The sequence below is a fragment of the Mchenga conophoros genome, linkage group LG4 (genome assembly GCF_057382185.1).
Source record: "Mchenga conophoros isolate Kocher_MC1m ecotype Shallow Benthic linkage group LG4, M_conophoros_male_GT1.1, whole genome shotgun sequence".
NCBI classification, from domain to species: Eukaryota; Metazoa; Chordata; class Actinopteri; order Cichliformes; family Cichlidae; genus Mchenga; species Mchenga conophoros.
In genome coordinates this window covers 30,220,302-30,235,767 of record NC_140529.1, presented here as the reverse complement: position 1 = coordinate 30,235,767, position 15,466 = coordinate 30,220,302, and the positions used below count along the sequence as shown (strand labels likewise).

At 36.5% G+C, this 15,466-nt stretch overlaps 1 protein-coding gene and 1 non-coding gene across 2 annotated transcripts; one reads left to right on the top strand and one right to left on the bottom strand.

The window, feature by feature from the left end:
• The first annotated feature begins 3,469 nt into the window (after positions 1-3,469).
• On the top strand, positions 3,470-3,541 carry trnat-cgu (transfer RNA threonine (anticodon CGU)). Its single transcript has one exon. It is a non-coding gene; the product is annotated as a tRNA-Thr (tRNA).
• Positions 3,542-5,097: 1,556 nt separating this feature from the next.
• pla2g10 (phospholipase A2 group X) lies at positions 5,098-11,476 on the bottom strand. Its single transcript, XM_085271701.1, has 4 exons — positions 11,373-11,476; positions 10,680-10,848; positions 9,894-10,000; positions 5,098-8,635 (listed from the first exon to the last, which is right to left on the bottom strand). Exons 1-4 carry the CDS (start codon positions 11,407-11,409, stop codon positions 8,487-8,489), a joined length of 462 nt encoding a protein of 153 aa, XP_085127827.1. The 5' UTR covers positions 11,410-11,476; the 3' UTR covers positions 5,098-8,486.
• Between the last annotated feature and the right edge of the window lie 3,990 nt (positions 11,477-15,466).

Here is a 15,466-nt window from a genome sequence, read left to right as displayed (position 1 = left end):
GTGCTCTTTTTATGTGATTTTCTACAAAAAACGGAGGAAACAATTATCTTTATTGAGGTAATCTAACATACTTCTGCACTTCTAAAGTTTATTTTATGGTTCTGCATGTATCTTCATTTCCATAAGTATTTGCCTATGCAGAGGGACTTACGCAACTTACGCAAACACGCTTGCATCCAGCTCTCCAAGGAACTAACAGTATGAAGCTCAGTCAATGAACGTGCGCTGACTGACTGAAAATTGGGCCATAACAGAAATGGGAGGAATAGAAGAGTTCACCACAAACAGTGGAAACACAAAAAAGCAAAAAGCACAGTTGGTTGCTACAGTGGATGCTTTTCCTTCTTTTTAACACTTCATTTCACATCAGCTTTTTGTATAACTTTGCTCTTCTCCATGGCCACTTGCTTGTGACAGTGACCCCCAGTGATGGGAAGCAGCTACAAAGTATCAACACGTAGCCAAAGATGGTTGCAATTACTGATAAGTCAAAGGAGCAATGTATTGACAGCATTTAGTAGAAGCCCTCAGGGATTAATGAAGGTCTGTTATCGTGATGGTGGTGCTAATGTGCATGCTCTGCATGTACATGGTTATTAAGGAAAACATCTCTAAGCGTTTTATGCATGGACAAGGAAAATAAGAGTCAACATCAGCTTTGACTGTGCATGCTTTTATCTAATTTTTAACTTCAGACTGTGCACAGTATTCTCGACAGCACTTTTCTACAGTTGACCACCTGATGTGCTACGATGTTCTTGACAGCACTTCCTTTGCATTTTTCATGGATGAAATGAAAACAGAAAATCCTTTCTTTAAAATAACTCGTGTTGACGTAGCCCTTTTTAAGGAACTATAAAAGATAGAAATAGCTACAGAGATGTCACCCATTGGTTTGTGAAGTCCCATTTTGAAGCCTTGAGATCAGCCTTTCCAGGAAAACAGATGTGATAAGAACAGGCGTGTCTGAAACATCACTTGCTCATTGGCTCATTGGCCATAGCTTGTTAGTAACAAGTCCTTAGCCAGAGAGTGGGGAGAAAATGCCACGGCATGACCAAAATTTCCAAAATAGATTTAGGTTTTTATTTAGTGTGACACAAAATAAGTTACTGAGTGCATAAACACAGCAGGGAAGTGTTTAACGGGCCAAACAGAAAAAAATATTTTCTGATAAAATTCTACAGGATCAGGAGTCTTTTTGCAATAATAGCCATCACCATCTAGAGGCACTTTTACATTGACTTCAAACTAATTCTATAAAACTAATTTTAAAGGCACCAAAGGCAATTGATTAGCTTTTCTGCCACAACAAAAAAAAAAGGTTAATAACTATATCGATCAAATCAAAACAAGAATGATAACTTTCTGGTTCGGTCGAATTTGTCAATTTGTTGGCTTTCTTTTATTCCATACTTTCTGCTAAAGTACAAGTGCAAACTTTAAACATAGTGCATACATGGTTAGCACTTGTGATCTCTGCAATATGAAAGAATATACAGGGAATTATTTTTTTATGAAATGAACAACTTTTTATCAAAACCAGTCTAGCGTGACTGCCATAAAAATGCTTAAAGATGTAAAATAGAAAAACAACCAGAAGGTTAGTGCAGACTATTTATTTTTATATTTATTTATTGTCCACTTACTGTCAGTTACCAGAACTCAGACAAAGCAAATGTGCTTCAGTCTAGAGGAAAAAAAAATCTTGTCTGTTTACCACAAAAAATAAATAAATAAATATTCTCATAGTTTCAGGGCAAAAGAGTATTCATTCACAGGCAGCATAGCAAAATAGGATTTCTCACAGCAACAGACCAATAAATAATTAAACAGACTGCTACAGTGATACTACTTATTCTCTCAGGGAGTAAGATGCTTGGTGTTTCCTTCATAAAGAAGAATGCACACTGTAATCTTACACTGGAAAATATTCTATTTCTCAGGTTGTAATGTTGCAGGGGTTTATGATTTGAAAAAGAAGACCAGGGAAAAAATCATCTATGAGCTATAAAATAAACCACAGGCCCTTTGAGCAGTTTGAAATCCTTTTGATTCAATGCTGGATACTTATCTGGTTTTATTGTAGAAACCTGCCCGTAAGACAGTTACAGTCTGCTCAATAAAAGTTCATCTTAAGAGCATGCAATCCAAATCAAATCACATAATTCCCTAGATGGGAACTGTAGTTCAACAGTCACCTTTGTTAAATACTTGAGAAACTTAAAAAAATCTCACAGTCTGAAAAAATATATTAGTATATTAATAAATGTAACACTCTTGTTTTTAAGTACTTTGCTATTTATTTTAGATGAAAGTTTGCTGCTTTGGTCTACTAAAGCACAGAAAGAAACTGGCACGTTTCAAGGCACTCTGAATTCAATTTACCTGTGTGTTTTTATTCCACAGAAAGCCAATTTTCAGTCTGTAGTGCTGTATGTGCTATAAGCAGGTCAAGGTGAGTACTCTACATCTGCAGTTTCCACTGCTAACACACTCCCACTGGAAATGAGTCTTATTCATTTTTCAAACAGCCTCTAGCATATCTGATAAAATAAAATATAAAAAGCAGCTCGGCCAAGCATTCATCTTTGATGTTTTGCAAAGAAATACTGTGGAAAGCTGCAGTCTGATTTCATGCATATTGTATTCCTTGTATTCCTTAGCAACGAATTGCAAGCAGCTCACTGGTTTTTGTAGCTACTTCTCATTCATGTCCATCTCTGTCAATTCCATACTGACTAAAACAATAGGACTGCACAAAATTGGATTCGATTTAGATTTGTTCTGATCATACATTTTCTGTAGCACCACTGTTAGGCCAAGCTGGGAAATACAATGTTTTTGAGTTCCTGAGCTTGCAGACATTATTTCAATCACTTACACTTTATACATTGTTTGATAACAGTTTTTTGTTTGTTTGTTTGTTTGTTTGTTTGTTTGTTTGTTTTAAGAAAAATAACTTTATCAATAAGATAATTATTTATATATAAGAAGGGTAAACCTTCAGGTAACATCATCTTTACTTTTGCTTGACCCCATTGCTTAAATTAGTTCAATTCTACATTGTGTACTGTTTTAGTTTTGCAGAGTGTAGCAACATCACCATTTCTAGTAGCTTTCAACAGAAACAAAGAGTAACAAAGAGTAACAACAACAGCAAACCTACCTTCTGTGTAGCTCTCTGTTGCTAACACTAGTCATAGGAGAGCAGAGACCTCTGCCTGCCAAAGATTACAAACCGATCTTGTTTTCATGGAGTAGAGAACAGTGCCCTCTTGTGGCCAAATGTCGACAATACATTTGTACCGATTGCATGTTTTATCTCAGCAGCATAATGGCGCCTGTCTCGTGGGAAAAAGACCTGAAGTAGCAGCTCTCCACAATAAGTCATGGAATATAAACTCACAATGAAAATACAGCTATTCTTATAACTATTAAATGATATCTTGATGACGAACACAGCGCAGGCGCGGTGGCCAAGTGGTAAGGCGTCGGTCTCGTAAACCGAAGATCGCGGGTTCGAACCCCGTCCGTGCCTTTTGTAGTATTAATTACTTTTAAACGTTAACTTTTGTGAGAGTAATTGCATTTGGGACCTTTTTCATTATTTTTCAAACAGTATATAGCTAGAAAATTAGCCACTGTAATCCAGGATGTTGAATACTTGCATTAATGTCTTGTCATACATTGAAAATACTGTACAAATAATACTTGGCTTGAGCTTGATAACTAAAAAAATATGTTTTTTTGTCATTTATAAACTAAAATAGCAGTTCAACATTATGAAATTTGAAATTCTGTACCCCATATCTGCTCAATAATTCTCAATGAAACACATGTTGGTCACATAGCACTGTGATCAGCTCTGAGACAGAATTAAATTCAAATTGTTACAAAATGTATTCAGAATCCACCCTCTTTCCTATATAGATAAAAGGTCCATAAATATTTGGACATGTTGTTTACATCACCACGGCAAATTTTAAATGAAACAATCGAGGTGTGCATATTTTCATCTATTTCAAATAATGCATTGATGAAAGTATTGTATTGAATGTTTAAGAATTTAAATACATATTTTTCAAAAAGGTTTTGATATTTGACTGACAAATGAGACCTGGTACTTTGTAATTCCATTACAAGCAGATAAAAGGTACTTGGCATCTGTTCATGGGAACAGGTCGTGCAATCAAATTCTTAATTATAAAAGACTATACTTACATATCGCGTAAGCAACCCAAGAGTTTCTAAGGACAGAGAAACAGGATATTTTTCAATAGTCAAGCCAGTCACTTGGTCTGAACTCAATATCACATTGTTCTCATGTACTGAAGACAAAACCAAAGACAAAGGCAGAGAGAGCAACAAACAAGCAGCAACTGCAGGAGGCTGGAGTAAAGGCCTAGCAGAGCATCTCAAGGAAGTAAATGCAGCATTTAGTCAAGTCTATGGATTCTACATTTCAGACAGTCATTGAGTACTTATATATAGCCCGTTATATTTAAAATTATATTAGCTTGTCCAGTTACTTTTGAGCATTCAAAAATGTATAAAGGCTCAAAAGTAACTGGACAAGGTGTGATGTCTCTATGTGTATAGAGACATCACACCTTCTAATTTGAATTTTGGGATAAGATCAAATTACTGGCGCAATCAGTATCATGAGAACTCATTTCAATGCAAGGCATAACTGCAAAGAGCCATGGATGAAGATTACATGGAAATGGAAAAATCTGTAGTAGATTTGCATATTTACCCATGTGTTTAAACAGCTCTAGCAGAGATCCACATTTTCTTATTGAACACTATTATGACATCACGAGTGTACATTTTATTCCCCAAAAACATTTCATTAGCTCAAAAATATATATTTGTATTTTTTATGCTCTGCAAACATACCACTGATGGTAGACTAGTGCAGTTTCCTGGGTAACGCTTCGTGTTGCAGCATCAATGATTCATATCTGGTTCATGTTGCATTGCAATCACGTTCTGTGTGCTGAAGTGACCCTTTGTGAAATGAGAGGTGATAGAAGGAAAACAACTGGAAAATGCTGCAGTGCTTTGCAAAAGCTTTAATCAGTGATGTTGACAACACACTGCTGACGGCTGATTTTCAGACTCTGGCTACAATCACTGAGACTCAGTGCTACACTTCCTTGGTCCTAAATCAGCACCTTGGTCACTAAAAAATATCACATGGCAAATTCACTGGTTCTGGAGGGTTTTCTTGTCATGATTGTGAAGTGGAAATGTCTTTTTGACTCTATGAGCAGAAGTTTTCAGGAACATGTTTACGACAAATTTTCTAAGATGAGTTTTTACTTACATCCATCCAAGTATATAATGCTGTGGGCGTTTTTTCCATCCTAAGATTTGTTGCCTTCAACCTTGTGCTTAATGCTTTTAATTCAAGATTCAGCTCAAGATCTATACTAGTCACCCAAGATGACATATACCAGCATGTACGCATAATGACACAGTCTCACCTTAGTGCCTATGAGATCAGAAAAGCAATTATCGCCTTCAAAATAGCTTTGGCTTTCACAGCAGCTTTTAAAATCCTAATATAGTAAGTAAGATACTACAACCAAGACACTTAGTAAGCTCAAATAGCCTCTGGACTGCCTAATGACAGATGTTTATCGCTTTTCCCTCTAGAGTTTTCCGTCACAGGTGGAGGCTGTGTGGAGAAACATGGAGGAAAATACTTTGAAAATGCGTCTTCACACAGAATCACAGAGTCATTCATTAGTTTAAAAGGGCTGAGTCAGGGCTGTATTTCCAAATATAAAAAGTGCCACCCCAAGCTGAAACTTGAATAAATTCAGCTACTTGTTGCTTATATAATGACACATGGTATTTAAGTAGCAGGTTGTTATTACAAAGGGACTGTTAAGATTTCTACAGATTCTACTTTTCCCTAATTATAAACATTATTATTTTTGTGAATAATCCATGTGAAGAGCTGTATCATCTCTGTAATAGAATCCCCTTGAATTCATTTTCTGCCCTCTGCAATTTAAGCCTTAGAAAGAAGAAAAACACCACAAATGGAGTATAACAGGAGTAAAACAGGAGGAGGAGAACAAAGGAATCAGTAGCACGTGGCAGACTGGCAGCAGGTCTAGGCTGCGCTCACATTGATTTCCTTGTGGGCTGTATACTCTGCTTTCAAAAGAGATTTTTATACAGTGAAGGCAAGAGAAAGTGACCCATTCAACCTGCTCTTACATTCGGATCTCAGTTGGTAATTGTATTATGGAAATCAAAGTCCTTCAGTATCATCACTGAATTAGATGAATACAAAATCATCTGACATAGCATGTGGATAGCCTCCAGTCTAGCAAGGCATATCCACATATTTGTTTGTTGTTTATGTTTTGCGCCCTTTAAGCCAGACTTCACTGCGTGCCGTCTGGCTCTCCGTTGGGGACCCAAACAGTTGATTAAAGAATGCAATTAGCATGGAGCAGATTCTGTCAGCTCTCCTTTGGGGATTTAAATGCTATGAGTCGATGCACGATTTCTTCAAGAGGACCACATTGCTCTGCAAGATGCTAATATAGGGTCAGCTAAGACCAGGTTTTGCATTTGTATGCGCTAAAGGAAACATTATTTTCGGCAGTTTAAATGTAATGACAACCTAAAACTTACAGTGTATCTAAAATGTGTTTTAAAGAGAAACGGAATAAAATGTTTGTTCTTCAGAAACTTATAATGGCTAAAAGTGTTATTTTTACATATTTATTCATATTCATTCACCGTCTGTAGCAACCAGACCAGTGCGACCGAAGCTTTTCATAGTATTTATCTTTTCATTTTTACAGATGAAAATGAAAAGGAAAAAATAAAGAAGAAGAGTGGAATTTTGAGTCACTTTGTCTGCCATGCGGTGGATAGAGATGACTTCTTTAACCTCAGAGTTTACACATGGCCAAGCCTGGACACAATCACACAAGTGTTTTGGGGCTGTGACCCAGATTCTTAATTCCAGTCCGGGACTTTGGGTGGAGCACTTTGGCGTCATCTCCCATTTCAGCCCACACAACTGAACTGCACTAATTCAAAGAAAACGTGTTTCCTATGTGAATTCCCTGACCAAGCTTACAGAAGTGTAATATCAGATAACATCAGATCAAGTAACGTTGAAGAAAGCTTTGGCTACTTTGATTACTGGCTGAGATACTCTTTACTGGACATCAGAGAGGAAATAAAGTTTTACCCCTTTTATCTAAAATTGGTCCCAAAACCAGAACACCAGTTGTGGATCCAAGAGAACATAAAACATTAATGCTTTTTAGTTAATATACTTTATTGAGTCAGTGACATGTTACTGATCATTATGAAGCACTAACAAGAGCTTTGTTTGGATGTGTAAAGATGCCTGCATAGCTGTGGATGTGGCTCCATCTACAGGTGAATATCAAATGTGTCAGTGTATTTACATATAGCCTCCTGTTATGAAGAGGGCTGAAGATGTAAAAAAAAAAAAAAGTTTCTTTATTTCAGCGACTAAAGGAAACCATTGAAGAAACAATAAGATTCTGCAAGCAAAGTTTCCTAATGGCAACCCAGACAAAATCACCTGAGATCACCTTTAACCCTTATGAAAAGAAAAATTTAAAATTAAATATGTAAATCTTTTAATCAGTAACCTGTGTGGTATGCAGATGTGTGTACTTGTGGTAGGTACATTAATTAAGAAATAAAGCATGCAATATTCTAACAATCTCAAATTAGCTGGAGGAGAGAAATAAAAAGACTGAGTCACTATATACCTTAGATGAACAATCAAATCACAGACCAAATATTGCCGCAGCTGAGTCATTCTCCTAACCGCGAATCCAGGAAGTGGATATAGAGGCTTCAGGCCGTTGCACATGCAAAATCATTTGGTAGCTATTTAGGGATTATGAGGTAATCTGTACACATCATAGGAAAACACATGCAACTGTGACCATATTTTAAAACCTTAAAAGGAAGTAAACATGCAAGAGGTTTCAATTTTTTTTTTCAGTAATAAATACAAAAATAAAATTTGGCGCTGCTGCTGAGACTTTTCCCTCACTGGCTTTGGAAAAAAGTGGAGGAAGTCGTGTCAGAGCAGATTTTAAATATAAAGAAAACAACCCTCACCATTAGCTCAAGTGTGGGGAGTTTTTTTTTTTTAACTCCAGTAAATGAAATCCAGTCAAAAACACACCCAAAGCATAGAGTCAGCTTCACTGTTATGAAGCAGGCACTCCACTTCACAGTTCAGTAACACATGCTAGCCAATAAAAGTACTATTGTTAGGTCTGAGTATTTGATTGTTCCCTCTATTTGACTCGAGAAAGAAAATAGGTGGTGTTCATTTACTGTAATACGTTTTGTGTTTTTTATTAAAACAATTTCTGCAAAAGCAGAGTGACTGACTTACTGTAACGCTGCGTATATTAAAAGAAAAGGCACATAAGACACATAAAGATGTATTTATTGTGTCAGTAAATATTGCATGTAGGATGCTCATGGCCACATAGAAAATCTGGCCATAGTGCATATTTCCGAATGAAAGGTGCTTTTCTCAAACATTTGGCAGCATCTCTGTCACACTTGCACAGCAGCTTTTCGCATTGGTCCTTCAAATTATCTGCAATGAAGAACAGGATTTTCACTCATTTTCAGTCAATTTTTCATTAACATTGTGAATCTCTTTTTACGTTTTTGTGTTTCATAGCTACGTATACAAACATTTGGAGAACTCCAGCTATATTTTTGTTTCATTTTTAGCAGTTTGTCTATAATTAGAGAAGTTCAGTAACCAGTTATAAATACCATTTGGGTCATGTTTAAACCTAATAATGTACAGTGCTTAATAAATTTAGCAGACCAACACTCGAAGTAAGGTTTATGACACAGCTGACCTAAATTAACACTCTTGGTAATCACCAAAATCATTTTTTATATATTTCTGTCATGGTTAATCTGCCAGTAAGTGCAAGTTCTTTAGTCAAAACTAGATTTTTTATGTGAAAATATAATTATTGCTGTTATCCACGAAATTCCAAGTTTACTGTTATACAAAAACCATGTTATTATTTTTTGATTCAGATGCCAAATTACAGTTATTTCTAAACAGAAAAAAATTTAGTGAATGAATAATATGCTTGATTCATTTCTGACCTCTAGGAGAAACCCAGTGTGCTAGGTATAAAAACATGAATTCAGTTTCCTATTTGCCTAATAAAAAACAAAACAATTTTAAGATAAGACAGGATTTTGACAGATTTCTAAAATATTTGTTTTGTCTTGTTTTTTTTTGGGGGGGGGGGGGGGGGGGTTTGACAGCTGGTCTTTTTGATAAGCAAATACTGTGCTTTATGCCATTAAGATATCCTGGATAAATCCTTCTTTTCTCCAATCAACTGTCTTCTTATTTGCTTTCTGTGTTTCACTATGGGAAAGCATGAGCAGCCTCATCCTTTCTGTGGCATAAACATGAAGGTGCAGGTGCCCACATGGCAGTTAAGCTGATTATAAGAGTGAGTGATCAAGGGCGATGACCATCTGACCACCAATTTCAAAATAAAATGAATAAATAACAGCGCTGCAGTGTCAGTAATGGTCTCCGCTGGGGCATTCCTTTCAAAATTGTGTGCTTCTGCCACTGTTTGTCAGTAAGATTACACTAAAGCTATCGGTCTGCCTTTTGTGAATCCATCTAGGAGACATTGAGGGGTAGCAAAGGAAGATTTTATATTGGTACTGATCTCAATCTCAGTACAATTGGACTTAGTGAAGAACATCCTAAAATTCAAAGCCATGGAATTAATAAGAGCATCAGCTCTTTTAACTTTAAATCATGGATCGCAAAAAGAAAAACAAAAGAATGATAGAAATCGCAATACCACACTCAGCTGTCTTGTCCTCACAGGTCCACCGATACTGACTCAATTTTGTATAGCAGCCAAGACGTTCTGCATCTCCATAACAGCAATCATGTCTGTGGCAGCACCTGCACACAGACAGATTAACAACATGATAAATCCATTATTTTGAAAACTGAACTCGGCCCGATCTCAATCTAGGAAAGGCAGGGTAAAGAAAACAGTAGGTGGGTGGTTGCAAGGCTGTGGTTTAAATCACACCAGGACTATTTAAAAGGCAGGGCAGGATCACCACATGAGTTTTCACAACAGATAGTTAGGAGTTAACTGGCTTGAGGGGGTGAGATGTCTTGTGGTTAAGAAGGAAAAGAAGGAGACGGTAATTAGGATTTGGGTGTGGAATTTTTGGAGTAAGTATTGGACCGTGTGAGTCTGCTGAATTTACACAGCATTCCCTCCTTCTATCCCGTCGCACTGCATTTGTGGTTCACTCGACTCATTCAGAAGCGGAAACTATGCGTACACATCAGGATGTGGATAGACTGGGAAGAACCAACGGCATTTAGGAGGAGAAAATAATATGTACACATTATTTCCTCCTCCTGCGACGAAAGGCTAAACTTGACCTAAGTACTTGGAAGGATATTTTTTGCGAAGTGTAATGCCTAGGTTGGTTATATATAGTGTCAGCTGACTGTTTACATTTTGGAGTGCGCTATCTTCAGGTGACCAGATATACTATCCTCACCAATTTGTATTTTCTTCTGTCAGGTTCTTAAGGGAATGTGATAATAAATGCTGCCTCACCAGTCTGCCCTGTCCTTGGGCCAGCCTTGGCCGCCCAGACCACAGTAGCATCCGTACACCATATAAGCCAAAGCAGATCTCCCGGTGCTGCATTTGATTGCTCCTGCCAACTCAAGTAACCCTCGCTTTGTCCGCTGCGATCTGCGTGTTGCCGCAGAGGCCACAGTCACTGCAAAGAGACACAAACAACACAAGAGAAGGAAAGAAGTTATCTCTCTGTCCCTACACCGGTCCATGTACTATATATGCTTTAGTGATTTGGTATGCAACACAATCTTGATAAAATTATACATTAAAGAGTTGCAAAGACGTTTGTGCTGCTATTTGCTGGCTTTATATTGTAAAATGTATCTGCAAATTGGATTTAGGATATAAGAAACTTTCTGTAGCTGGAATTGAAATGTTCAGATGTCCGTTGCAATAGGTAACAGTACTCAGAGGACTGACTTTCCTGTTACTCTCCCTGAACACCATACCTAAGGCTTAAAATCACAGACAAGCACATACTATTTTACAGCAAAATCAACACAATTTGCTCCATTTCAAGTGCTCACTGAATCACTGTTCTTGTGTAAACACAGGTAGTTTTCCCCTCAAACATGCACTGACTACCTCTTGAAATAACTTCTTAAGCGTGTAGTTTTCACTATGCTTCCCTGTGGAGCTCTCTTTTAAAGTAAATAATCACCTTACCAGATAGCAGGAGAAGTATCCGATAAAATACTGCCATGGCATGCAACAGGTAGTTAAAAATCTCATCTGTAAGTGCTCTTCACTTCCACCCTCTGAGTGTAACATTGAAAGGAGTGGAGAGCTTTTTATAGACGCTGTTTGAATAATCTCCTGAGCGTAACTATTGGCTGGAGGCTAATCCAGTGTTTGTGAACTCCACACTGTATATAAATGCCACTTGTTTTGCACATATTCAACTCTGTATATTTTATATATTTTATTATTATTATTATTATTATTATTATTTTATTTTATTTTATTTTTTTACTATTTAATTTGTAAAAATGTGTACACACACACACACACACACACACACACACGTAGGAAAATATTTAGTATACACATCCAGAAATGCATACACTATTATATATTGTACATATATTTATTAGTTTCAGGTTGGCCATTCTTGTATTTTGCTCGTTTGTGTTGTTGTGTTTGCACATCTCTGTTGCTTGTGGGGCTCGCACACAAGAATTTCACTCGCATGTGCTGTGCCAGTGTGCCTGCACATGTGATGTGACAATAAAAAGTGATTTGATTTGAATCTATGCTCCCCCTAGTGCTTTATTGAAGTTGGATCAATGTTTGTGTTTTTCTTTCGTTTTAGCATTAACACTGCAATATTGAGAAAACAAAATGTTCTGTTTTTAGATTTTCTAGAGGTGTAAGATGAGTCGAAGTTTTATGGAAAGACACATATTATTGTTATTATCGTTATTATAAGAATTTTAAACATAGAAAAAAAGATTTTCAGCTTTTTTGGGGGGTTGACAGTGACATATAATCATTATTACATTCCCCTCCTTTGCCTTTGGAAAGCAATACCACCCACCCACTCAGAACATAGGGAGCATCAGGGGCTGCTAGGTGGGAAAGGTTTTAAGTCTACCGTAATATGTTAGCACTCGATCTCAGACAAAGAAAAAATTGTCCCTAGACCCTCTGAAAGGGTTTTTTTTTTTCTAATTGGATGAATTGCATCCACAAACCAAACCAAACCAAAGCAGTAATGTGTTATAAAAGCAATGATGTTTTTATGTCTTTTTTCCCTGTTCCCTCTTTTTCCCTCTTGTCAAATGTCTTCTATCTGTAATAACAAATATGGCCGTTACTGCACTGGGTTGGATAGTGATGTTAAGTGCTTCTGACAGTGTTTTAAAAATCTTAGACCAGTATGTTATTAAAGCTGGGCATGACCAAAACATGTGGGTCAAGTGTTCTGACACCTGTTGTAACTTGCATATCTTACTCACTTCGCCGAAGTGAGTGTGATGTAAGATTTTGAACTGTCTTATACTTCATTTGGCACAGGAAGAGCTGTAATTCGGGCATTATAGAGCACTATTTTCAGCTTTTTAAATGTTCTGTCTCCATACAATAGTAAATAAAAACTAATAAAATATTTGTTCTTGGAGAATAAAAGTATGTCTTAGATCAGCTCCAGCACTCCCAACCCACTGAACCTACATGTTCCAAATGAGTTCAAACTTTTTAAACTTAAACAGTCATTTTAATACTATTGAAGAGTCATTGTATAGTCCACTCATACTTATGCATTTGTGTTAGTATTTGTAAGCTAAACCTGGACATTTTGGCCATATTCCATAATTTCAATATTTTTCCTGAACAATTCGAGTTTTTGTTGCCAGATGATCTACCAATGTATAATAGGATCATTATCCAATCATTTTCTATTTTCAGCTGGCTATTTTATATGTATTGTTTGGAGTTATTCAGCTAATTGTTTTCTATTTATTTATTGCTTTTAGATCAATTTTACACTGCCACAATCTTCCTGTCCACTGGTGACTCATTTTTCTTTTTAATCAACTTGTGCTTTACAGTACATTTCTAATGTTTTTCTGATTCAGCCATAACAAAAAAGAAAGAAAGAAAGAAAAGAAAAGAAAATCCCCCCTTAGCTGTTAACACACCTGACCTGCAAACTGCTAAAACCTCTGCCTTTTCTTAACAGTGTTCACACTTGGTGGTGATCAGTTATTAAGTGCATTTGATTAGCAGCACCTGGCTGCTATTTCGCCTCCTAATTCTTATGGAAGGGTGTACTTAGTTTTTCACACATTACTTCTGCATTTTGGCTCAGTTTTTGCTCAATAAATAACGATTTTGTGTAATGAGTCATGTTTTGTAGTTTCCTAATTTTAAGGACCCAGTTATTTTTATTTAATCCTGACATGTAAAAATGTAGAACTGAAAGAGGGTGTGCTTTCTTTTTACTATGACACTATCTGTTTTATTTTTTTAAACGCCACACAATTGCAACTTTTCAACTATCCCTTGGAAACTACAAAAGCACCATCTAAGTTACAATTACCCTTGGCTGAGAATCACCGTCTTAAGGTATAGAAGCTTTCAAACAGCACATCATTATTCATACGTCTCCACTTCTTCACAACAATTGCAACCAGACAAGCTAATTACGGTCATTAAACCCTAATAATATACCTTTTCTTCCTTAATTATAAAGAGATGTGCTCATGTGTCTCATCTGTCACTCTTCTTTTTCTAAATAAACAATTCAGTGAGGAGAACAGAAGAGGCTTTCACTGCTTAAAACTCTCAGCATATATTGCAGCTATCATTATTGTCTGTTTGATTTACAGAGCAGCACTTCAAGTGTCTAACTTCTGAAATTGTTTCAATGACAAATTTCAAGCCCGATTTGAAAATGGCACTGTGTTGTATCACTGCTTCTCATCTTTTTTATTATGTTTTTCTGAGAGTATTTTTCCAGATCTGTCACACTTGACTCTGTCGTCATCAATAATGTGCCAATGTCAGGGAAGCTAAATCATAAAAAGGATAGCTAAGACATACAGTATTCTTCACTTCTTTTGTGATTCGGCTCCTCGGGGATGCTTCTGCACAATATGAGATAAGCGCCTCCTTCTTCTTTCTTTCTTTCTTTCTTTTTTTTTTTTTATCATAAAACTCCCTAAAACTGGAAGCAATACTAATACATGAACAGCATTTCATCCTGGTTCAGACATTACAGTTTACCCAGTTAGGACAAACCTGGGTTTGTTTGATGAATGACTAGATGTTACTGTGAGTCACAGATTACTAAACTGGTGTTATAATGAATTTGACATTTTAGTCATCATTTAGAAACTGCAGAAAGATGAAGGCACTTTTGAAGGTTTCCATGGTACCAGAGGATTACTGGCTTTTTACTGTTATTTAACAAAGAAAATGTCTTAAATGTTAAATATTTAAATGTGCGCTGTCTGCCCTGCTGACAACCTGTGGTCAAAATTTCCTGAATTCTCCAACTGAGTTTGGAAGGGAAAAAGAAGCAAATAACAGGTTGTGTGCTTGCTCAAAAAGATCTGTGCAGCTATGTCTTTTTTTTTTTTTTTTTAATCAACCAACACTTAATATATACACACTAAAACCACTTTATGTCCTTATCACACACACTTTATGTGTGTGTATATATATATATATATATATATATATATATATATATATATATACACACACACACACACACACACACACACACACACATATTGGTGTACTACTTGTGGTCAAAACTTCCTGAATTTCCTGTATATATTATCACATCCTCTTCCTTTACAAAAACAGAATAATTAGTGTGTTGTGCAGACTTTGTTAGTAAAGTAACTTCGAGCTTGGTTTGTTTATAAGTGTGAAGCTCAATGTGAAGCAGTGGACCACTAGTAGTTATTTTTTCTTTTTTTCATTTACAGTGGAGTAACATATTTTTTAAACTGCTTTTTAGTCTTCTTCTTCTTCTTTGAAGTTGTTCCCATCCTATCCCTAATGTCCTCCTCTGTTACACCAATCATCTACATGTCTTCTTTTACCACTTCCATGAATCTCTGTGCTTATCTTCTTTTCCTCCTGCCTGGCAGCTCCATATACAATGTCCTTTGTTCAATATATAACCACCATCCCTCCACTCCACATGTCCAGAGTACCCCAACCTTGCCTCTCCAACTTTGTCTCCAAATCACTCAACTTGAGCTGTTTGCAGGTTGCTCCGAGAAAAAGTGAACCTTATTTTACCT